This window comes from Xyrauchen texanus, chromosome 34 (genome assembly GCF_025860055.1).
Source record: "Xyrauchen texanus isolate HMW12.3.18 chromosome 34, RBS_HiC_50CHRs, whole genome shotgun sequence".
NCBI classification, from domain to species: Eukaryota; Metazoa; Chordata; class Actinopteri; order Cypriniformes; family Catostomidae; genus Xyrauchen; species Xyrauchen texanus.
Window position 1 is genome coordinate 23,444,005 of NC_068309.1, and position 24,830 is coordinate 23,468,834.

At 41.6% G+C, this 24,830-nt stretch overlaps 2 protein-coding genes across 2 annotated transcripts; one reads left to right on the forward strand and one right to left on the reverse strand.

Annotated features, from left to right (window-relative positions):
* The first annotated feature begins 17 nt into the window (after positions 1-17).
* On the forward strand, positions 18-7,103 carry LOC127627746 (ubiquitin thioesterase OTUB1-like). The gene is made up of 7 exons (XM_052104272.1): positions 18-111; positions 594-655; positions 1,439-1,537; positions 1,829-1,947; positions 4,455-4,539; positions 5,897-6,091; positions 6,585-7,103. Exons 1-7 carry the CDS (start codon positions 66-68, stop codon positions 6,780-6,782), a joined length of 804 nt encoding a protein of 267 aa, XP_051960232.1. The 5' UTR covers positions 18-65; the 3' UTR covers positions 6,783-7,103.
* A 95-nt stretch (positions 7,104-7,198) lies between these two features.
* epdl2 (ependymin-like 2) lies at positions 7,199-12,263 on the reverse strand. Its single transcript, XM_052104000.1, is given in 6 exon segments — positions 7,199-7,325; positions 8,778-8,868; positions 9,981-10,167; positions 10,312-10,446; positions 10,566-10,600; positions 12,084-12,263. Coding segments are annotated over 6 exon segments (732 nt in total). The 5' UTR covers positions 12,241-12,263.
* Positions 12,264-24,830: the final 12,567 nt, after the last annotated feature.

Sequence of the window (24,830 nt, forward strand, 5' to 3'; positions counted from 1 at the left end):
AGAATACTCAGCCGGAAGGGGTTTCCTGTCGATCAGGTGACCGGAAATGACTGATCAGCTGGAACATGGCGGAGGAGCAACCACAGGAGATCTCTCAAAAAGATGCTGCTGGTGAGGATTAGTTTACCGCAGTTGGTACCAGAATGAAGGTTTGGTTGCTGCAGTTTGTAAATGTTGCTTTTAATGTTATTTTGAGTTGAAAAAACATCAGGAATTAAACGGAAGAGCAGGCAGTGGTTTGCTAACCTTCTAATAACAATAGCTGATAAATCATTGTTTACGTTTCAAAGCAGCTGTTACACTGTCCATAAAATAATAACATTGCGTAAGTGATTATTAGCTTGGTATAAACGTTTGACAGACGATGACGCTCTTCCCTATAAGTTAGGTTTAAAATACATTCATGGACAGTGGAAATAACCTGCACTATGCAAACAAAATGTAGAAAGCCACTCCACTCTTTGTGATAGCAAATGTAATGGTTCACGTCTAACCATTCAGGGAAGGAAGATATTTGCAATTGAGAGACTGTTGAGAGGTCATATTTTGGGATTTGTAAATGTTTACACTTAATTGTATTTGTTCCCTGACAGGGCTGAATTGTCTTGCATATGATGAGGCAATAATAGCACAGCAAGATAAGATTCAGCAAGAGGTAATTGTTCTCATTTTAAGTTTGTTTGGTTGTTGTTTTACAATCTATGCACAGGTTATTCCTCGAGAGAGATAAAGGTGTTTCTGCAATGCAGTTAGTGGATTGGTACTCTTAAAGAAGTGTAAGTAAATATATGAAAGAAAGTACCTAGAATAAATATATTTTTAAATTTCATCCACTAGAAATTTATCCTTGTGAGAGATGATTACTAATGAATGGAAAAGGAAAATCCTTGGGAATTTATTGGCAAAAAGTGTGGAACTCTGACCTTTTTTGATGTTTTTATATATATATATATATATATATATATATTTTTCCAGAGTTGTGTGTGTGTGTATATATATATATATATATATATATATATATATATATATATATAGAGAGAGAGAGAGATGTACTTCATTCACAGTACTTTTATTTTCTTATGTTCATAATGTCTTGTTAAATGCATATTTTATTTGATATTGTATAGTATTGTATAGTGTATATTGTTATTATAGTTTTTTATTTTATTTGATTCTTTACCTGACACCTTATTTTAATTCTATCTTATCATTATTGTTTGTCTTGTCATTATCTGTTATGTGTATTAATGCTTTGGCAATATTGTATGTAAACACAATCATGCCAATAAAGTACTTTGAAATTGAAATTGAAATTGAGAGAGCGAGAGAGAGAGAGCGAGAGAGCGAGAGAGCGAGAGAGCGATTGAGAGATTGAGATTGATTCTCATTATTGCATGGCAAAATTGCAGTCTTTAACCCAGCCTGAATGTTATTCCAGATAGCCACCAGTATCCCTCTGGTGTCGGAAAGACAGGACCTTGCTGTCCTTAAAAGGGACTATGCTAAAGATGATGCCATTTACCAGCAGAAGATAAGAGTAAGAACATAATTTTTCATAAGTAACTTTTTTATTATGAAATCAATAAGGGTTATTATTTTTTACAGTTATTGTCAAGAATTTAGTAGAGAGTGAAGCATAATGTTTATTATCTCTTCAACCAAATGTTATCCATAAATTATCATTATCCAGGTGGAAGTCTATTTGTACTATAATCACATACACTGGAGGGAAGAGTGAATATAATGTTTATTTATTCTCAAATATGTCCCAACTTCCCCCGTCCTTTGTCTTTGTATCCTTCATCCAAGTAAACTGTTATGTTAACAGGATTTGCAAAAGAAGTACTCATCTATACGCAAAACACGACCTGATGGAAACTGTTTCTACAGAGCATTTGGCTTCTCACATCTGGAGTCTTTACTTGAAGACAGCAAAGAATTACATAGGTAACCTTCATTCAAGCCTCGTTCAAATGAAGTGAATAAACACAATTGTTTTAGTTCCACTGAGCACTCATTTTATGTGAAATTGTGAGAAGGTGATAGTGGTCAACTTAAAGGAATAGTTCACCCAAAAATTCTCTCATCATTTACTCACCCTCATGGGCCACATTATGGTGGTCCTGGGCCCCGGGGCTTATCGTTTTGCTGGGCCCCTGTTAGTCGTCAGAGCTGTTTTCACTCAATGATTTTGCGCTACATGAAGGGGTTTAGCCGTTGCGCATCCTCTCCATGTAAACATGAGCATCTCCTGCAGAACGCGTTTACATACGGAATGGGAAAATACCACGACTGGAGTTCGGGGCCCCCCTGCTGTCTCGGGCCCCGGGGCTTAAGCCATGGTAAGCCCGTGCATTAATGCGGCCCGGGCCATACCAGGTGTGTATGACTTTCTTTCTTTCTGGTAAACACAAAAGAAGATTTTTAAATGAATATTTCAGCTTTGTAGGTCCATACGATGCAAGTGAATAGTGGTCAGAACTTTGAAGTACCAAAAAGCACATAATGGCAGTAGGGCTGTCAAATTAACATTTAAATATTAGTTGAATTTAAGAAAAATTACCACATTCGAATACTAAAACTGCCCTTTCGAATTTTGGATATATATCAAGCACTGGTGATGACTTTAGGCCGATCGCATTCTTGTGCTTAAAAAGTTTAAATGAAGCACAACAAAATAAAGATTAATAGAAACCAAGTGTCTCGAGACGTGTTATAAAGTTCTTTTTAACTTGTTACAGCATCTAAAAAACAGTGCTCCTGCACAAGACACTGTATAAACAAAAACAAAGTGAAACAAAGATGTTCATCTTGCGTGTTTACATAGAAAAACAAATGGTAAACTGGATGGTTGCTTAAGCGTTCAGTGTGAACAGCCCCTTACAGTAAGTGGAGGTCTTTGGCCATTGCGTCTTGCTCTCTTATCAGCTTTTCTCAGATTAAGCAATGAGTTTGTCTGTAAAGGAGTTCAAGTTGGAAATTTGTGTATCAAGATCCTAGCGTTCTGTTTCTTTCTATTTTCTGTCTGTTTGAACAGCCCCTGACCAGGGATCATGAGCTGAGTTCAGCCGAATACCACTGCTATCTGGGAATAATTCTACCTTACAGCTGTAATTAATGAAAAACACTGTGGTATATCTCTGTTATTATGAAGTTTGAGTCTTTGGTAGTATATACTGTGGCAGTAGTACAAGTGTTATACCATGTTAACACAGAACTGCCTACTGAAGCATCCCCCCATCGGTTTACTTTTGACTTAAAATGTGAGAATAGGAATTTATGCACTTAAGTTTAAAATGGAATGTTTTTTTTAACAGCCAAGAATGTTCTTTGCAATAATATAACATGGTGCTGTATGGTTAAACTGTATGTATGCGCCCTCTTGTGGACTAAGGAAATAATGTCAATTTAAAAAATCAGATGACTTTAAAATTCTAATTGAATTCGAATTTAGAATATTTTCCAAGGTAAAAATTTGACTTTAGTTTCTCTGCCCAATTGACAGCCCTAAAAGGCAGCATTAAAGTAATCCATAAGACTCCAGTGGTTAAATTACCAGTGGTAATATATCTTCAGAAGCTTTAAGATAGGTCTGGGTGAGAAACAGATCAATATTTAAGTCCTTTTTTTTTTTTTTTTTTACTATAAATTCTCCTCCCTACCCAGTAGGTGGCGATTTCCACAGAGAATGCAAATCACCAAAAACAAAAGAACAAGAATGTGAAAGTGGAGATTTATAGAAAAAAAAGGACTTAAATATGGATCTTTTTCTTTGAGATTGGCAAGGATATCTTGAGCAGAATGGTCATTTAGTTTTTTTAATTGAGGAAAAGTTTTATTAAGTAACATGGCATGATACAATTGCAGACCAATAAAATGCACTGTAGCAATAATTTAATTTTAGTTTGAATCTCGGTTGCTTCCGCGTCTGAGACCGTCAATCTGCGCATCTTATCATGTGGCTTGTTGAGCGCATTACCGCAGAGACGTAGCTCGTGTGGAGGCCCACGCTATTCTCCTAGGCATCCATGCACCTCTCACCATGCACCCCATCAAGAGCGAGAACCACACATTATAGTGACCACGAGGAGGTTATCCCATGCGACTCTACCCTCCCTATCAACCGGGCCAATTTGCCTGCTTGGGAGACCTGGCTGGAGTCACTCAGCATGCCCTGGATATGAACTCGTGACTCCAGGGCTGGTAGTAGCATCAATACTCACTGAGGTACACAGACCCCCATTTTATGACCTGATTAATTGATTACTTATAATATTTATATGCTCAGAATTCATTTGTCACACTGCAGGACCATTTAAAATAAACTAGTGAAGGCAAATGAGACAATTTTCATTTTTGGGTGAACGATCCCTTTAAATGGCTTCTATAGCCTTCGGCACATTCCTGAAAGATCCTGTTGTAACTCACAATTATTGGTTACGTTAACTTGGCAGGTTCAAGGCAATTGCTGCTAAGAGTAAACTAGATTTAGTGAGCCAAGGTTTTACAGAATTCACCATTGAAGATTTTCATAACACGGTAAGTCCTTCTCCTTTGTACTGGGAATAAAATGCACCCTTTGAGAAGCTCAGCACACATTTGTTACTTTTTTCACACAGACAAGCTTTACAGAACATCTCAAAGAAAATAGACATTTCTGTGAAACCTAAATATTTTAAATGAAGTGCGACACTTCAATTAATCTTTTATCTGCCTTTTTTCTTTAAAGAAATTCTTTAAAGTAAAGTGATTAAAAACTGCAGAGGCGGTGAATCAAAATTGAGGCAAACACTTCTCACAGTCAAATAAAAAGAAATAAGTATAATTTGATAGCAGTAACAACTGATACAATTCCTATAACTGAATGTTGTTGATGTACCCGTTCATTTGGAAATGAGTGCAGACAAATAGTTTATTCCACAACAAGCACTTTTCAAGATATAAAGATTTGGAAAAGGCAAACATATTGCCTTTACTCTCTCTGGGTACCTTGTGTGACTATTATGTTAATCCATTTTACTGTATGTTTTGATAATTTCCATAAAACTCATCTAATATGAACCCGATGACAACAGTTGCTAACAAAGCATTGGTCAGCACTGTTTTTAAGGTGGAGCTTAAAGGGATAGTTCACCCAAATCTAACAATTCTCTCAACATGTACTCACACTCATGCCATTCCAGATGTGAATGACTTTCTTCTGCTGAGAAAAAAACAAGTATTTTTAGAACAATATCTCAACTCTCTAGGTCCTCACAATGCAAGTGAATGGTGACCAAAACTTTGTAGCTCCAAAAATCACAAAGGCAGCATAAAAGTAATCCATAAAACTCCAGTGGTAAAGGTGTAGGTGAGAAACAGATCAATATTCAAGTCCTTTTTTACTATAAATCTCCACTTTCACATTATGTGACGTGAAAAGAGGTGAATTATAGTAAAGAAGGATTAAAATATTGATTGTTCTCGCACCCAAAACGATTGCATCGCTTCAGAACACAAGTATTTAACCACTGAAGTCATATGGATTACTTTAATGCAACCTTTATGTGATTTTTGGAGCTTCAAAAGTCTGGTCACCATTCACTAGCATTGTATGGACCTAAAAAGCTGAAATATTCTTCTTAAAATCTTTTTTTGTGTTCTGCAGACATCTGGGAAGGCAGGAGGGTGAGTAAATGATGAGAGCATTTTCATTTTTGAATGAATATCCATTTAACGAAGGGTTGATTATGTGCAATAATGACTATAACATTTGCAGTCTTATATATTTATATGCCCTATGCAACTTGCTATGTTGCATGCAAATTTCAACTACCTCTCAGACCTAGTTGGATTTATTTTCTTTCCCTTAATGAGTTTTCTTGTATATGTTATTTTCTTCTCTCGTTCAATGTAGTTCATGGACCTGATTGAGACATGTGACAAGCAGCCATCTGTAGGGGAGCTGCTCAGCTCATTCAATGAGCAGAGTGTGTCAGATTATTTGATTGTGTATATGCGGCTGGTAACCTCGGGCTACCTGCAGAGAGAGGAAGACTTTTTCCAGCATTTCATAGAGGGCGGCCGCACTGTTCGAGAATTTTGCCAACAGGTAACACTATGCTACACTGTGCATTTTGGGAGATTGGCAAGTATCTCTATAACAAAAGGGTCATTCATTGCTTTTTAATTGAGGAACATTTTTGTAAGTATCATGATATGATATAATCGCAGAGCAATACTGTCCTGCAATGTGGCATGCTTTTTTTAGACAGCATTTAGCGAATTCTATTGTAATTATTATGCATGATGTTTTATAACCTTAATAATTGATTGTCATTAATATTTGTTCTTTTAAAATGAATTTGTCACACCGCTGGACCATTTAAAATAAACTAGTGAAGGCAAAAAGTTTATTTGAAATCGGACCACTCACAGCACATATAAATCTAAACTTTCCCTTATAGGCAGTTTTATTTATTTATATTGATAAAATTAGATATTTTAATTATTGCAGATTATTTATTTCATCCAGTATTTTATGTTTACCTATTCTTCAATGACTCTGCAACATTTAATCCAGTCAGTCTTTCTGTTTTGACCAGGAGGTGGAGCCCATGTCCAAAGAGAGTGACCATATTCACATCATAGCTCTGGCTCAGGCCTTTAATGTGTGCATCCAAGTGGAGTACATGGACAGAGGAGAGGGAGGAACAGTCAATCACCACATCTTCCCTGAAGATGGAGAGCCCAAGATTTTCCTCCTCTACCGACCTGGCCACTATGACATCCTCTACAAATAGTAGCTATGCACCTGTTTGCTGCTAAATCACAGTGCTGTGGGTTTGACTCAACATTAAACCTGTGAAATGTGAACACGAGAGCCCAGCACTCTGCATTGCAATTCCCTCTCAAAACCCCAAAGACTTGTATGCAGAGGCACTGGGCATTGTACAGTCTTCTTTGGATATCCTGCATTTTTTTGCTAGCTGTATATACAATATATGGTTATAATTTCATTTAGTTTGATTCTTATAGTTTAAAATTGCCTGTGCTTTATGATAGGAGTGGAATTGCTTTATCCTGTTTGACTGTATTTGACTTTAATGAGAATAAAAACAACTTGCAGTATAGCCATAGTTTCAACAGTCATTCTTTAATGTGAAGTAGGTTTAAAAGCAAAATCAAAAAGGATTTTATTTCATACACACAGGTGCTTTCAAAGAAGAGCGGTGAAGAAGTTTGTCACAGCACCATCTTTGGTCTCCTTAAGTTCCACCGAATCACAGAAAGAGGGAGGTATGAAGACCTCCGGGTCTTCTATTCCAAGCACTAGGTCATAATAACTGAGGCAAAGAAAATGGATTAACATATAATCAGTGTTACGTAAATTACAAAAAAAAATTATCCACCGCATATTACTAACTACTCTAAAATTATAGTCAGATTACTTCATTGAAAAAGTAATCACTTTAATAATTACTTGTAAATTACTTTCTAAAACACTTATCACAAAATTATTATATTTTCCACTCAAATTTAAAATTATGTCCATTTTCTCCTTGTTCATTGTAGCACACCCTTCAGCTGTCACAGAAACGCAAACAGACTTACATATGACCATTTGAATTCACATTTTAGTTGCATTATACATAAATATATATATATTTTTTTTAAATATATGAACCCAAGTAATGTACTTCAACGTAATTACTTTCATTGAAAGTCTGTAACTAATCTGATTACAAGAATTTAAAATGTAATTTGTTACTCTACTTTTTGTGCCTAAAAATAAAGTAACATAGTGTGCATAGTGTTCTGCATGATGATCTCTGTATATAGTATAGCTATATTACTGTAGTCATAGTACTTTATTGATCCCTGGGGAAAATTTAGGCATTACAATAGTGACCATAAATCGCAGGGGGAGAAAAAAAAATTGGTCCAACTGGTAACAAATTGAAATAAAAACAATTTAGAAAAAAATGACATTGTACAGTTTGCAATAAATAAAATAATAATTTATTTTATTTAAATACATTTTCACTATTATGTTGTTTTCTCTAAACAACATAATAGTAACATAATTACTAAGAAAATGCAGTAGTTGTGCAAAATTTAAACTGACGCATAAATGAATATGATAGTTATGTATTTGTGACTGAAGTTTGTTCTCTCAAACGCTTATCTTAAAACTCTCAATTTAAGGAGGGCATTTCCCTCTAGCCAAGTGTATAATGCAGAAATGATTCATTGCTTTCTTTAGAAATGGATTAAATATACACATATAGGACATGTTTTTTAATCAAAATGTTATGTTGATCCTGGAACAATATTCTTATCAACCTATAAATAATGGCCTCTGATTTTAAGGGTTTGAAAAAGTGTAGGTTAGTGGTTAGGGTTTGTTTTCTGAATATTAACAGAATCAGCTGTTTCTGCTGCTAAATTGATGAATAGTAGGTGTTTGTTGAAAACAGGATTGAGAAATAGTGTTTAATGGCATTCGTAAGGCACACATATCGTTTTATTTATGTGCGTGTAATTCTTCCATAAGACGGCTCTGATCTGAGGAAGAGGAAAGGCACTGTAAACACATGTAATTGGTTAGTACGCAAACTGTTGCATAATATCCTGTTGTTCTTCATCAGCATACTACACATGTGGTTAGGTAAAGGACAAGATTACAGACTTGATTACAAAATTATTATCCATGTGTCTTGGGTTTTAATGGAAAACAGAGTTGGATGTGGTTATGGTCTCTGTGAGGGGAAAGGCCCATAACCTTTTACACTAACCTTGCCATGAAGTTTAAGTCAATTTTCTCTGTGAAATAGACAACGTACAGAGGCATGCAGCCAAACTCAGTGAAGGTCAATAGATAGTTTTCTGTGGAGCAAGGCACAGAGAACAAATTCATGAAAAAAGTAATGAAAAAATATTTCATATTTATTCACCCAAGCCAACACAAAATTTACTCAATTTGATTGTTGTAATGGTCATTAATTGTTTAATAAATGTAATTATTTATTTAATAAAACATCTTAAAATATTTAATTTATATATATTTTAAAATGTTTTAACCCTTTTTTACTATAAATTGGGAGTAAAAGGAATAGTTCACCCAAAAATGGAAATTCTCCCATCATTTACCCTCCCTTATGCCATCCCAGATTATGACTTACTTTCTTTTGCAGAACACAAACAAAGATTTTTAGAAGAATATTTCAGCTCTGTAGGTCCATACAATGCAAGTGAATGAATGGACAGAACTTTTAAGCTCCAAAAAGCTCTTAAAGGCAGCATAAGATTAACCTATAAGACTCCACCTGTTAAATCAACGTCTTCAGAAGCGATTTGATAGGTGTGGGTGAGAAACCGATCAATGTTTAAGTCCTTTTTTACTATCAATCTCCCATTTCACTTTCACATTCTTCTTTTGCATTTCATTTCTTTGTGCACATCGCCACCAACTGGGCAGGGAGCAGAATTTATAGTAAAAAATGACTTAAATATTGAGCTTTTTCTTACCTAGACCTATCATATTCTTAAGAAATGGATTTCACCACTGGAGTTATATGGATTACTTTATTGCTGCCTTTATGTGATTTTTGGAGCTTCAAATACTTTCACTTGCATTGTATGGAACTACAGAGTAGAGATATTCTCATAAAAAGTTTTGTTGATGGCATGACGGTAAGTAAATTTTAATGATAATTTTCATTTTTGGATGAACTATTCCTTTATTTAGCTAGATTGTATTTTTGGCTCTGTATAGCATGGAGGGAAAACTAAATATAAACAAATGTATAGAAGTATATTCACAAAAAGCAGAAATAATTTAGGTTAAAAGTATCATGCAAAAAAATTAAATACAAAATAATATATATATGTATATAATGTAAAACACAATATGCACCCATGTTATAGACAGTGCTGAATCCTAAAATCCTGATTAAGAATCAACTGAAAAAAAACCCTCTCATAATTGAGCATTTTACCTTTTGATTGAGGTACTGTTCCTTCCCAGTTATTGACAAGCAGTCCCTCTCCAGGTCTAGAGCTGCTCCCCAAGACCATCTGTCTTAAGAACTTGGCATCATGGGGAATCTCAAGAGGCATGAAAGAAACCTTCAATGACTTCTTAATACAGGTGCGGTTGTGGTAGTAGATCTATTATTCGATCCCCTGTGGAGAGGATAGCAAAAAGTCATATTAGCTCAGTTCAGGAAGTTAGACTCAGCAGCACAATTTAATGATGAATTTCACAATATGGTAGTTTTAATTGTTTATTTCTGTTTTGCTATTATCTTAAAATCTTTGGGACCGTACCTCTCTAAATAGTAGAAAATTGTCTGCAAATAAGGTCTCATTGCCCTCCTTCCCAGATGCTATAACACGAATATTTTGTCCAATTGCATCATAGTAGAATTTCTCATATACACGTAACTTCTGCCCTGGGAAGAGCTGGGTGTGAGAGCGAGATTATATTAGCACTATTAAAATATTTCAAAATCAGCATTTGCAGTGTGTAGCTGAAAATCGAATTTCAGTTCTGATGTTCTCTTCATGTCCAGCCCACTTACCAAATTCAGTTTCCCCTCAAGCAATGGTGGAGACTCTGTAAGTCATGTGAGAGAAAACATTTTAATTTAGACTAAAACAATCAGTATGGACAGTATCTTATGATTAAATTTGTGTGCGAATGAAAATCGAATTGCATGTCCAAAAATGTTTTTTAAGAAAAATTTAAATACAATACTTAAAGGGATAGTTCACCCAAAAATGATAATTCTCTCATCATTTACTCACCCTCATGCCATCCCAGATGTGTATGACTTTCTTCTATTGAATACAAACAACGATTTTTAGAAGAATATCTCAGCTAGGCCCATACAATGCAAGTGAATGGTGATCAGGCCCTTTGAAGCTCCAAAAAGGAGATACAGTCTGCATGAATATAATCCATAAGTCTACAGTGGTTTAATGATTGTCTTCTGAAGCAATTTAGTTGGTTTTGGGTGAGAGCAGACCAAAATATAACTACTTCATCATCATCGTACATCTAGCAATTGCAGTCTGTAGGCACAAACATTATTTCAAGCTTGATTACACTTCTTAGTGCTTGACGCATATGCAGAGGCTAGATGGTGCTAAATGAAATCATGACAACCAAGGAGACTGCTGTTAAGATGTACAGTGAAAAAGAAGTTATATTTTGGTCTGTTCTCACCCAAAACCGACTGAATAGCTTCAGAAGACATGGATTAAACCACTTGAGTCTGATGGATTATGTTTATGCTGACCTTATCTGCTTTTTGGAGCTTCAAAGGACCTGATCACCATTCTCTTGCATTGTATGTGCCTAGCTGAGATATTCTTCTAAAAATCTTTAGTGTTCTGTAGAACAACAAAAAGTCATAAACATCTTAGCTGGCTCGAGAGTGAGTAAATGATGAGAGAAGTTTAATTAGACCTTTTTAATATAAGACCAACTAAGTCTTCTATCTCCTTCTAGTATCCCAAATAAAAAAAACTTCAGGGTTATGAAAATTAGCAACACCAAGGTTTAATTCTCAGGGAACACACATACTGATACATTGAATAACATGAATGCAAGTTGTTTTAGCATCTGCCAAATGTAAAATAAATAAATGCAATGTGTAAATGTAGTTACAATTTCCTAGGTAATCAGTGGGGAAAAATTATTTTCTTGTTGAAATTATTATTATTATTTTAAATATATTTATGTATATTGATTTTTTAAATATACACACACAAAAATTATGGAAAATTAATCAGGAAAATAAAAAAATCTATATATTTAAAAATAAATATATACATGTAAATTACCAACATATGTTCTGATATATTTTTGCCCATTTTCAATGTTAAAATACATAAATAAATACATATATATCATATAATTAAAACATGTATTTTCTGAATGGGTTATTAAATGACATCTTTTACTCCACAACCCCTGTTTAGTAGAACTAATCAGCTATTTAGCAGTTACCATTTGGTCATAAGTTATGTGATAACAATAAAGCAGTAATTCACTATAATTTACAGTCAAAGGACATTAGGTCAGAATGTCTTACTGCAGGGATGAGGCTTCTGTGCATAGCTGCCGAGAATCAGGCTCATGCAAACTGGGAACAGAATCAGGATCTTCATAGTTGTGGAGTGCTGGCAAACAGGAGCTAAAGCAACAGAACTGGCATCAGCATTTCCAAGTGTGCTCTGCCTATATAGCATGCTCTTATATAGTCTGCTTCAGATCATCCCTCCATATATTCCTTCTTACCCACACTGGACATTTTGGGTGTCAGTGATATATTGGATTAAAGGTACACTAAGCATTCAAAGAAAGTAGACTGGAATAACAGCGCATGACAAATTGATGAGAAGTTAGCACGATGATTATATGTTTTTAAAATTATGACAATGGAACATACCCTAGAATAATTGCTGACCAATGTAAAACCGGACTTGAGTGCAAATTTCTTTAGTCACAAGATAAAACCTCAGTATTACAACCTCATTTTTGTTTTCATCATTTACTTGCCCTCTTTCTTAAAATGAAGAGGTTAGTGTTCAAGAGCAGGTGACAGTCATATAGTAATTTACTGTTAATGAAGAGACAAACAAGATTATTTCATGATCTTAAAATACACAATAGTAAAATGTAAAGGTTGTGAGTAACTTGGCAAAAACTGGCTGGATATGACTGTTGGTCATCTACACTCACTGAGCACTTTATTAGGTAAACCTGTACACCTACTTATTCATGCGATTATATAATCAGCCAATCGTGTGGCAGAGGTGCAGTGCATAAAATCATGCGGATATGGGTCAGGAGCTTCAGTTAATGTTGTGTTGTTCATTCTGATGACTGATGTGATCTCAGTGATTTGGAGCGTGGCATGATTGTTTGTGGCAGATGGGTTGATTTGAGTATTTCTGTAACTGCTGATCTCCTGAGATTTTCCCACACAACAGTCTCTAGAGTTTAATCAGAATGGTGCCAAAAACAAAAAACATCCAGTGAGTGGCAGTGAATGGCCAGACTGGTTCGAGCTGACAGAAAGGCTGCGGTAACTCAGATAACCACTCTGTACAATTGTAGTGAGCAGAATAGCATCTCACGTCAGCCACTTTTTAGGACCATAGTGTGGAGCGGAGGGGGGCGGGCCGGGTCGGAATATCGCGCGCCCGGTCCCCAATCGGCCTGATGAGGCACGCGAGGGATAAAGGCGGCCGGTGACGATTGTTCGGGAGAGAGAGAATTACGGGCATGTCCGCATGTGTGTTTATGTTTGTGCTTTGAGTTTAATTAAATATTATTTATATTGACAAGCCGGTTCTCGCCTCCTCCTTGCCAATTCTTTAACTGTTTTACATTGGTGCCGAAAGCCGGGAAGGAGGAGGGATGCCTGTTGCAGAGTCCTCGACACTACGGTCCACCCTGGGGAGCGCCGCTGCCGGGTGACGGAGTAGCCCGACCGCCCGGATGCGGGGTACGGCCGTCATCCGCGGGGCAAGTGGGGACGGGATACCCCGACTGCCTGGAGCGAGGGAGCCGCTACCGGGGGCGGAGGAGTGCCCTGCCGTCCCCAGAGACGCGGAGCAGTCGAGGGAAGGCCGCCGTCCGCGAGGGGAGGAGGGAAGAAACTCTCCGACCGCCCGGAGCGGTAGAGCCGCTGCCAGGGGCGGAGGAGGGTCCCCATTTGCCGCCAGAAAAGCGGAGGCGCGTTCTACCCGCTGGGGGTCGAAGGTTTCACTCCGGTTCGCCCAGGGTTGGAGTGTGGGGGAGTGTTCGAGGACCACACGACGGTACATCAGAGAACCGGTGAGTGAGCTTTTCTCTCTCTCTCTCCCTTTCGCACCGTGTTTGCCTTTTCCCTCACCTATTTTGTTGTTTTTTTTCCCCTCCTGTCTCCTCCCAGGGCGAGGAAGGCGGGGATGACCACGCGGGACGCGAGATACACCCCGCCCAAGGGATGGGGGGGTGTACGTCATGCCGGTGGCACCCCGGCCTGAGATAACGCCGGGAGGAATGTGGAGTGGAGGGGGGCGGGGCCGGGTCGGAATATCGCGCGCCCGGTCCCCAATCGGCCTGATGAGGCGCACGAGGGATAAAGGCAGCCGGTGACCATTGTTCGGGAGAGAGAGAATTACGGGCATGTCCGCTTGTGTGTTTGTTTTATGTTGTGTTTTAAGTTTCTTATTAAATTATTATTTATGTTGACAAGCCGTTTCTCGCCTCCTCCTTGCCCATCCTTTAACTGTTTTACACATAGTATTCCCAATAAAGTGTTCAGTGAGTGTATGTGACACAACATTAAAGGTATAGTTGTCCCCAAAATGAAAATTCATGGTTACTCATCCTAATGTCATGCCAAACTCATTCTTTCTTCACCGGTTTGGAACAAATTGCAGGTGAATAAATATGACAGAGTTTTCATGTTTGGTAGAACTATCACTTCAACATAGCACACTCTCTGCATCTGTGATAAAGATTAATTAGCTTTCCAAAATGTCATCCATGACTATAATGACAAGTACGTTAACAGCTCATGAAGTTATTTTGACAACAGATCGAAAACCTAGTTTTCAGCCAACTTGCAATTTATAACACCTTTCTTTCTTCAACTGATCCAACAAACAAATAGGTTTAATGAAATCTTAACCTAACATCAACATGTGGCTGTGGCACAGTGGTTATTTTATTACATTTTGTGATCCCCCATGAAAATATATAAAATACAAACAAAGAAAAAGCAACCCATTTCATGTCATTATGTAACTTAAACATGTGCACATGCCCGCACAATTCCTCTGCCACCTCCACATGCATGATCGGCAAAGTAAACACGTTTTTTGACTGCTGTCCATCTGAAGTGTACTGAGAAGAGAAAGGGTGTTGGAACGAATCAAGCCTCAGCATGTACAACGCATTTTAGTGCCTGCACTATTATCATGAGGGCTCATCAAAGGAAACATTTATTGGTTAAGTGTTTCATTTTGAGAGTTCTCATGTTCTCATGCCGCACACATACAGGTTTATATGGTTTGGATTACCATTTTGATTACTTCTTTACTGCAGTCAAAGTACAACACATGCAGCTCACCTGTCAAGCCATCCATGTGGCTCATGTGACCCATTTATGAATTCTTTGATGTTTGAAGCCACAGAAGGTTACTCATTATTGGGTTTAAGAATAAACAGTAAATTTAGGCTAATTTCACATATGATTGAGGTTTAAGCTTGTGTACTAATGCAACATGATCACACAGGATGGCTGGTATAACCTGTAATTATAGTTGATCCGAATTCTTGGCAGGTCAAAGCATTGTTCATTTTTATATTCTGCGTTTTCAAGCAAGAAACTTTAAACTGATTTCACATTCCACTTATTTTATTCCACATTCTTTTTACAGTTTTATTATATTGTATTTACAATTAAAAGGCAAAGCACACTAGAAGTCTTTACACTGCTGTTGACCTCTTGGTGTACATTGTGTGCTCAGCATTGAGATCATTGGCAGATCAATAGTTGAAACAGCAAATATCAACTAGTGTGGCATCAATTAGATCTGGACCTTTCTCTCCTTGTATGGTTAGACCATCTTCTTCAGTAATAGCCATTAAATATTTTATTCATTTTTATAGAAAAACACTACACATTCTTGAAGTTATATTTAGGATTATTTATATCTTAGACCTGAAACGTCTTTTACGCAAGAACATAAACACAAACACTTCATGTTACGCAAGCTCGATTTCATACACAGCACATGAAATGTGTGAGAATACACAATGTTTATGGTCATCATATGCAGCATTGCTGTCGATTGCCACATAAAATAATTTTGCCTTGTCTCTCAGCTTTTAAAAAACAAATGGAACATGTGTTATAGTAGGCCAACACTTAGACTTTGAGTACATTTACAGCCAGATGGTTTAGAAAAAAAGAAATATTAAGCTTCATTAAAGCAATTCCTCATTAAAAGAATGACACTTAAATGAGATTATGTTATCTAAATCATCATTTTGAGGTGGGACTATTTTTCTAGGTGAAGAAGCATCTGGTTGTGCAATACTGACATACATTCTGTGGTTGGAATTTACAGATTTCAGCACCAGGTAAACAGTGCTTTACGAATTGTTACGTCAGACCAATGTCATGCATTTCACGAAAAATCTGACATGATTATCAAGCGACTATATCCGAGTTTCCATCCAAATGTTTGATCCGCATAAGAATGCTAATGAAAACACCAAGTGATTCAAATCTCCAAAACATGCATTAAGTATTTAAACTTTCGCTTGAGGACATGCGCATAAACAATGATGGAAATGTGTTTAGCAAATATATTCCTTTAGTTAATGTTCACTAAAAATGTGATCTCAGTGATTTTGACCGTTACAAGATTGTTGGTGCCTGACAGGCTGGTTTGAGTATTTCTGTAACTGCTGATCTCCTGTGAATTTCACACACAACAGTCTCTAGGGTTTACTCAGAATGGTGCCAAAAACAAAAAACATCCAGTGAGCAGCAGTTCTGTGGACGGAAATGCCTTGATGATAAGAGAGGTCAACGCAGAACGGCCAGACCGTTCGAGCTGACAGAAAGGCTAACCACTCTGTACAATTGTAGTGAGCAGAGTAATATCTCACGTCGAACCTTGAGGCTCATGGCTACACAGCAGAAGACCACATTGGGCACCATAGTGTTCCTAATAAAGTGCTCAGTGAGTTTAGAGGAGCATCAAAAGGTCATGTGACTTTGCCTCAAAAAGCCATATGAATACATAATTCAGCCAGAGAAAATCATCATTATCATTGCATAGCATCTGATTTCCTGCTCTGGTTATTATGAAATGCCAGACACAAAACCTTTAATAAAAATGATTGGCTACAGGACTGTCTGACACTCTTTCGCTCCCAAATAGAAGGCATCTGCCGCTAAAAGCAAGCCAACATGAATTTCACAAGAGCATTTTATCTGCGAGCTCCAAACCCCAAATAATGAATTACATTGAATAAAACAGCCACTGATACTTCAACTTCCATTTTTATTTCTCTTTGCACCAATTTCCCAGAAGTGACAATTTAGCTTTTTTATTTTAATTGTTTTTGTAATATTCCAGTTTTGAGGTGGTATGGTGGCTCAGTGGGTAGCACTGTTGCCTCACAGCAAAAAGGTCCCTGATTCAAGTCACAGCTCACCCAGGGTGTTTCTGTCTATTTGTTCTGTGATAAACTGGCCACCTGTCTAGGATGTTTCCATGCCTTTGGCTGAAGATAGCAGGGAATGTCTCCAGTAATGTCTCCATGTGACCCAAGGGTAAGCAGCTATAGAAGATGGATGGAAATTCCAATTTTGCACAGAAATGATTTTGATTTTTTTTTAGCTGGTCATGACATAAGTTGAAAGACAGGTTATTTTGTTGAACAAAGAGTTATAATAACATGCTAACATAATATACACATGCTTATATGTGTAATGTTTAAGTCTTATGGCAATATAATTTTGAAGCTGTGTGAAAGTTACATATTTTAAACATTGTGTGCTGCTTGCATGCCTGCTAGGCTTCTATCATAATTGTACTACTTTAAAAAATAGAGAAATGTTGACTATAAACATATAAATATACTTATATTTTACTAAATAGCTACTAAAATAGTTCAGTGTAATTAAAATGGTTTATTTCACGCAATATTTGTGTGTGCTATGCATATTTATGATTATTAGAGTATCACGTTGTAAGCATAGCAACAAGCTAATGTCAAACTTGTTTGAAATCAGTACAAAGTTTCTCCTGTGTGGAGCACTACCGGTATTTGTATGATGTACAGAGTTTCTGAGAGTTGTTGAGCACTTCAAAGGGTTTAATTGATATTAGGTTCCATGCTGGCTAAAGTGCTGCCTTAGAATACAGCAACCTATATAGGCAGCAAGCAGCGAAGCAGCTCTCTACGTTCTGGAACAGAGCTTAAGCTGTAAATAATAATATTCTTTCAGTGATATTTAGTCAGTATGATGAGGCTGATGACAGTTGTGTTGTACATGGCTTGGCCGCCAGGTTTTTGCAGATGTGTTGAAATGGCCTGTGTATAAAATGATTGATGTGTGCATTGCTTCATCACTAAGACACATGTAAACCATCAGATGCTGCACATCACATTTTCACATGTACTTTCTGCTACACTCCATCAGAGATTGCAGAACATTCATCATGGGCTGCCATGAATCATAAATGTTAAACAATCGAGAAATGTTGACTTGTTGTAGAAGATCCTGTGGAGCTGCATGAGGCTGAAAAACTAGAGGATTGGTAGCAGAGATCAAAGTAGCCTCATGTTGCCAGACCTTTGTCTAAACGGCATAAGATCTGGTCCTCATTGCAGCTAATTCTGTCCAAGGACTCTTCCCCTTTTCCTATACCTGCACTCCGGAAATGAGGCGGGAATGGGGCTTTCTGCCAAAACCGGCGCCCCATTCTCATAACCCGCCGGCTTCCTCTCTCTCGCCTTCCCCACAGTATAGTTACTCCTCTGCCATGGGTGCTGGGGAAAGCCTGGGCCAGTCCGCTGGCACTGTGGGGAACCTGGGCACTGCCAGGACCAATGCCCCGCGATGGAGGTGGAGACATTGGTCTGGATTCCAGGATTTGGTGGATTCAGGTTGTAACCAAACCTCCATTCACCAAAGCTTGGTTCAATCCGAGGCTTTGGAAATAAGCTCGCCGATGAAGGTAAGGTGTGAGCATGGGAAACTTTCAAAATTACCCTTTTGTCATGGTCATCATTCAATATTGGGGACAAAAGCATAGTGTCGAGGCTGCGGTTAGTCCCTGCCTCTACAATCCACTAATCTTGGTTATGAATTGGCTGAAATTTACAACTTTATTGAGGGGAATATGTGTGGATGGCTCCTGCAACCAAGCGTATTGGTGTGTGGTGTGCGATTTGCTGGCTGGGGAGGCGATGCCAGTGCTGTCCACCTCAGCTCCACGTCAGGAGGATACAAGGGAGGATTCCCTGCAGGGGATTTCCCTCTGGAGCAGACACGAGACGAAACCCTTAGGCACACCTTCGACCAAGTGAAAGTGATTGATGGTCAACGCCTCCAGCCAGACATTCCCAATTATTAATACTGCAGAGATGTCTGGATATGTTTCTTAGGGTCACTTAGGGCAGGAAAAATCACTGAACCATCTAATAGCCCGTTTCTATTGGCCGGGCATTCGCGGGGATGTTCGCAGTCGGTGTGAGACATGCCGTGAATGTCAGCTGGTGAATCCCCGTCCACCCCAAGAGCGCCATTACGCCCCCTTCTGTTGATCGAGGTCCCCTTCAAAAGAGTTGTTATGGACCTCGTTGGGCCATTAGAGTGGACGGCACCCGGGCATCGCTTTGTGTTGGTTCTGGTGGACTATTCAACGCGATATCCAGAAGCAGTGCCACTGCGGAACATTTCAGCATGAAGGCATTCTTCATAATTATCACATGTCACACACACTATGCAGACTGTATGAATTATTGGGCATTAAATCGATTCGGACCAGCGTTTACCACCCCCATAACGATGGTTTGGTCAAATGATTTAATCAGACCCTAAAGAATATGATTTGTAAATACGTGCACGATGATGCTCGGAATTGGGACAAGTGGCTCAAACACACAGGGTTTTTCCTATTTTAATTATTATATGGGCATTGACCACGCCGCTTGCTTGACTTCCTATGGGAAAATTGGGAGGAGGGACATTAGCAAGAGATTTACTCTTGACCTGAGTAAATCTCCACACACTGGGACAATTAGCTCAGGAGAATTTGCTCCAGGCCCAAGAATGTCAAAGCTGACTTTTTAATAGGGGCACTCAACTACGGGAATTTACACCAGGAAATAAATTCCTTGTATTGCTCCCCACAAGGAGCTCTAAATTACTCGCCACGTGGCAAGTGCCCTTTGAGGTCACATGGCGAGTTGGGAAAATCGATTATGAGGTAAAACGAATGGATAGAGGTGGAGCACATCAGATTCAGCACCTCAACCTCCCAAAAGCATGGAGAGAGGCGTTTTCTGTTACTTTGGCAACAGTGGTTCTGGAGAGGGAGGAGCTCGGGCCGGAGGTGAACTTAAAAGCCACCGATCGATTCACCCTGGTAACTTGTGGAGACCACCTCTTACCATTACATGTCACGGAGGTTACCAGGTTGCAAGGAGAGTTCTCTGACTTGTTCTCACCTCTCCCGTTGAAACGAATCTCATAGAGCACCGTATCAAAACGACCTAGGGTAGTGGTATGCAGTCATCCCTACCGATGACCCGAGCACAAAAAAGAAGTGGTATGGGAAGAATTAAAGATCATACTAGATATGGGGTAATAGAAGAATACCACATACCGCTTTTCCACCGGGGCTGGAGCTGGAGCCCAATCTCGAACCGTGCTCTGCCGATCAAGTGGTCCACAAATAATTTTTTTTTAGGAATACAGGGACCAAAAAACAGAGATGAATAGAAGCGGCAGTGGATGGAGCAAAATTATTAATTTTGACGTTATGGACTCGGCCGGCAAGTCAGTCAACCGGCTTTTGTTTTCTTAACTCTGGCCTTCGAGGTCCACTGTCCTGCAGCTTTTTTTTTAGCTTCATCCATGACCAAACTCACTTGAAGAAGCAAACCAAGGTCTTGAGAATTGTTAGAAAGTTACAGGCAGGTGAGCTTGATCATGTTTGATGCTAAACACTGCAGGACAGTGGACCTTGAGGGCCAGAGGTGAAAAACCACTCACATACACCGAGGAGCAGAAGAGCAGGTAATAGCATTTTCATAATCCAAAAATATGCCTATGTGTATTATTATGACACTGGTTCCCCTTAAATTGTGTTCTTTGTTACTGTTCTCTTACACAGAAAAATAAAACATGACAGTAACCAGGACCTGCTGGAATATTTTAAAGCTGCAGATGAACGTTTCATGCTGCAAACAAGAGAGATGCATGAAGAAATCATGACAAGTATGAATGATACCTCAGCATTTCTGCTTGGACGTCTAGGGTGCATGGTCACCGTCATGGAAGATGAGCAGAGGAAGGTGTTTTTCTTTCATGTCAGCACCTTTGCTAAAGACATCTTACATAGTTTTTCTAGCACTGGACATACTTCAACTATTTTTGCACTGAACAATTTTTGTGCAGTTTTTAAATGTGTATGTGTGCTGTTCAAAGAATGACACTTCCCCTTCTGTCGCTCTCTCCACCTTGTGTCGGAGAAGCGACACTAGGGGTCTCTCTTGAGCGCCGATATTCACCTCTGACCTATTGAAAAGGGCCAATGGGAGTTGGCAGTCAGTATTTGCATACCCTGCCTCGACATACGGGTATTTAAGCGGGCAAATACGGAGTTCATTCAGAAAATTTCTTCGAGCCGATGGTCTGTCTGCAGTTTGCTGCGAAGTTACACACCACTTAAACGCTCCTGTTTTCCTCTGACGATCTGCATGCTGTTGATCTTGACGGTGCACAACAGCGGCTTTCTCCTTCTCATTGCACGGCATGCATTGTTGCCCCTGAGCTTCGACAGCGCAGACACATACACACACACACACTGTGTATTAAAAGAGTTTTTACTAAAAGAGTAATTTCTCTAAAAGAGCAAACACAGCGGCGTTGAACGCCCTTTTAAGGACGCCGCTTTTTCAAGATGCCTTTCCGCCTCTGTGTCGCTCCTGGATGCGTAGAGTGCTCTCCGCTTCAGACGGCCACAGGCGCTGTCTCGTGTGTTTGGGCCGCGATCACACCGAGGCGGCGCTTAGGATGGTTCATGTTCTCACCGCGAGAACATGACCATGACCACGCTAGTGTCGCGCTTGCTTTCAACAGAAAGCAAGCCACCCCAGCTGCACCTCGCATTGCTCCTTCTTCCCACGGGATTGAGGACGGTGCGGTTGGCGCTGGGGGCGCATTTGGGGCGGCAGCGGTGCAGTTTCGCCGGTAGCCCCCTCGAACCTCCCGCTCTCGACACGCCGCTGGTCTCCGGCCCACGCCAAGGGCGATAGCAGCTCGCCTCACGCCTGGCTGTCTATCCTCCCGAGTCCGAGCAGATGAGCTCGCCGCTGCATCGGAGAGTGCGGTGTCTGATGCCGAGGACTCCCTGGACTGCCGCTCGGGCCAGCAGGCCCAGGCTGAGGCCGACGCCAGATGTCCGACATGCTTGCCCGGCCGCCTTGAGCGTGGGGTTGGATTGGAACCCTCCATCCTCCCCACAGCCTTCTCGTTGGATGATTGGTTCCTGGGGCAGCCGCTCACGGCCTCGCGATCCCCCGGTCCCTTTCTTCCCGGAGGTGCATGATGAGCTGACGCCTACGCGGAGAGCCCCGCCTCCGCTGCCTAGGTGCCACCCGCTCCACTCTCTCCACCCTCGACGGCGGAGAGCGCCACGGGTACGACGCTGATTCCCCAGGTCGATAGGGCAGTTGCGCACCATCTATGCCCCGTAGCCCTACCTCCTGGCGGGTCGCCTGCATCTCCCATCCAAGCCCTGTAGGACAACATCCTCGCCAACGCCAAGGCCTACACTACGGCTGGACGCGCTGCCTCCGCCTCTGCATGCGATGGCCCTCCTGCAAGTCCACCAGGCCAAAGCTCTCAGAAACATGCACGGGGTGGACCTGATCCTGATGTGCTGCAGGAACTGGCGCCAGCTGACCCACCTCGCCCTGAGAGCTTACGACGGCCACAGCGCAGGCACTCGACAGACGATGGCCACCCTAGTGGTCCAGGAACGCCATCTTTGGCTCAACCTGGTCGAGATGCGTGAGGCTGACAAGAACCGCCTCCTGGACGCACCTGTCTCCCAGATTGGCCTTTTCGGTGACACCGCCGAGGACTTCACCCAACAGTTCTCCTCAGGTGAAGAAGCAGACGGAGGCCATTTCGCGACATCATGCCCTCGCCAGAGACCTGCCGCCACGGGCCCTGCCCCGCCTGCCCGCCGAGGGCGCCCCCTGCGAGGAAACCAGCTCCTGCTCCGCCTCAACCCGGGCCCAGCTCTCAGCCCCAGCTGCCGAAGCACTCCGCAGGCGGCAGACGCTCCCTGTCTCACTTAACCCCTCCAGGACCCGGAAGGCTCCTAAGCCGCTCCTGAGACAGCCGACCCAGAGCCAAGACGTTAGCTCCGGAGGTGGTAAGACCGCCCGCCCCCGGTGGAGGGCCGGAGGAGAATCCTTTGTTTTTTCATTTGCCACACCCCTGACGGGGCTGTGGTACCCACATTCTCAATAAAAGAGCTATTTCCTTTGCCTCTGGGTCACCTGGCTCGCAAATGCCGCTTTCACGGCAATGTGCTTTCAGATCACAACAGTCCCGCACACCGGACGCGGCGATCCCGCCTTCCGCTTCGCCCACGACTGTCCCCTCGGCCGGCCGGTTCAGACGAGTCCAGAGGACGCCAACATCAGACCTCCTCCTCAGTCAAGAACCCGCCTGCCGGGCGCGTGAGCAAGGTAAGTGCTTTGAGTCTATTCTCAGCACCTCAGCCTCAGGCCGCAACGGCCGCCCGACGCTGCATTACCTGTTCCGCCTCGCTGCAGGCCCCGCCGGTACGCCCAAAATACTCGCCCCTTTGGTGCCCCTAGCGCAGAGCTGGGAAGCGTGGCTTTCGCCTCCCAACGCATCACGCTGGCTGCACCGACCATTCGACTCGGTTACGCAATTCAGTTTGCCCGCTCCCGCCCTTCAGGGGCGCCCGCTCAGCAGTACACGGCGAAGCATGCCAGTTCCCTGCGCACGGAAATCGCGACCCTCTTAGCCAAGGGCGCTGTAGAGCCCGGCCCCTCCAACCGAAATGAGGAAGGGTTTCTACAGCCCTTACTTCATTGTACCCAAGAAAGGCGGCGGCTTACTTACCAATCCTGGACTTGCGAAGCTTTCAATCGGGCCTTGTTAAAACTCCCGCTCAAAATGCTCACGCAGAGAAATATTCTGGCTGGCGCTCAGCATCTAGATTGGTTCGCAGCTGTAGACCTGAAGGACGCTGACTTCCACGCCTCAATTCTGCCACGACACCCACCCTTCTTACGGTTCAGCGCTCGACGGCCAGGCGCTTCAGTACAAAGTCCTCCCCTTCGCCTGTCTCTGTCCCTCGCCTTCACGAAAGTCGCAGAGGCGCCCTTGCCCCGCCACGAGTAGCCGGCATCCGCGATTCTCAACTACCTCGACGACTGGCTCATCCTAGCACACTCTCGAGAGTTACTATGCACACACAGAGACCAGGTGCTCCGCACCTCAGCCGCTTGGGGCTTCAGGTCAACTGGGAAAAGAGCAAGCTCACTCCGTTCAGAGCATCTCTTTTCTCGGGTTGGAGTTAGACTCAGTCTCAATGACAGCACGCCTCACGAGCTGAGCGTGCTCAGTCGGTGCTGGACTGCCTCGCCTCCTTCAAGCCAGGCACAGTGGTCCCTCTAAAACTTTTCCAGAGGCTCCTGGGGCATATGGCGCCCTCCACGGGCGTCGCACGCTGGGGTTGATGCATATGAGACCACTCCAGCACTGGCTCCAGACTCGAGTCCCGAGACAAGCATGGCACCACGGCACGCATCGGGTAAGGATCACCCCTGCCTGCCTCAAAACACTCCGACCCTGGACAGACCTCTGCTTTTACGGGCAGGAGTGCCCCTGCAGCAGGTGTCCCGACGCGCCCTGGTCACAACCGACGCCTCCGTCCGGTGGGGTGCCGCAGTGCAGCGGGCACGCAGCAGCGGCCGCTGGAAAGGGGCCCCGCTGCGCTGGCACATCAATTGCCTGGAGTTGCTGACCGTCCTTCTTGCTCTCAGG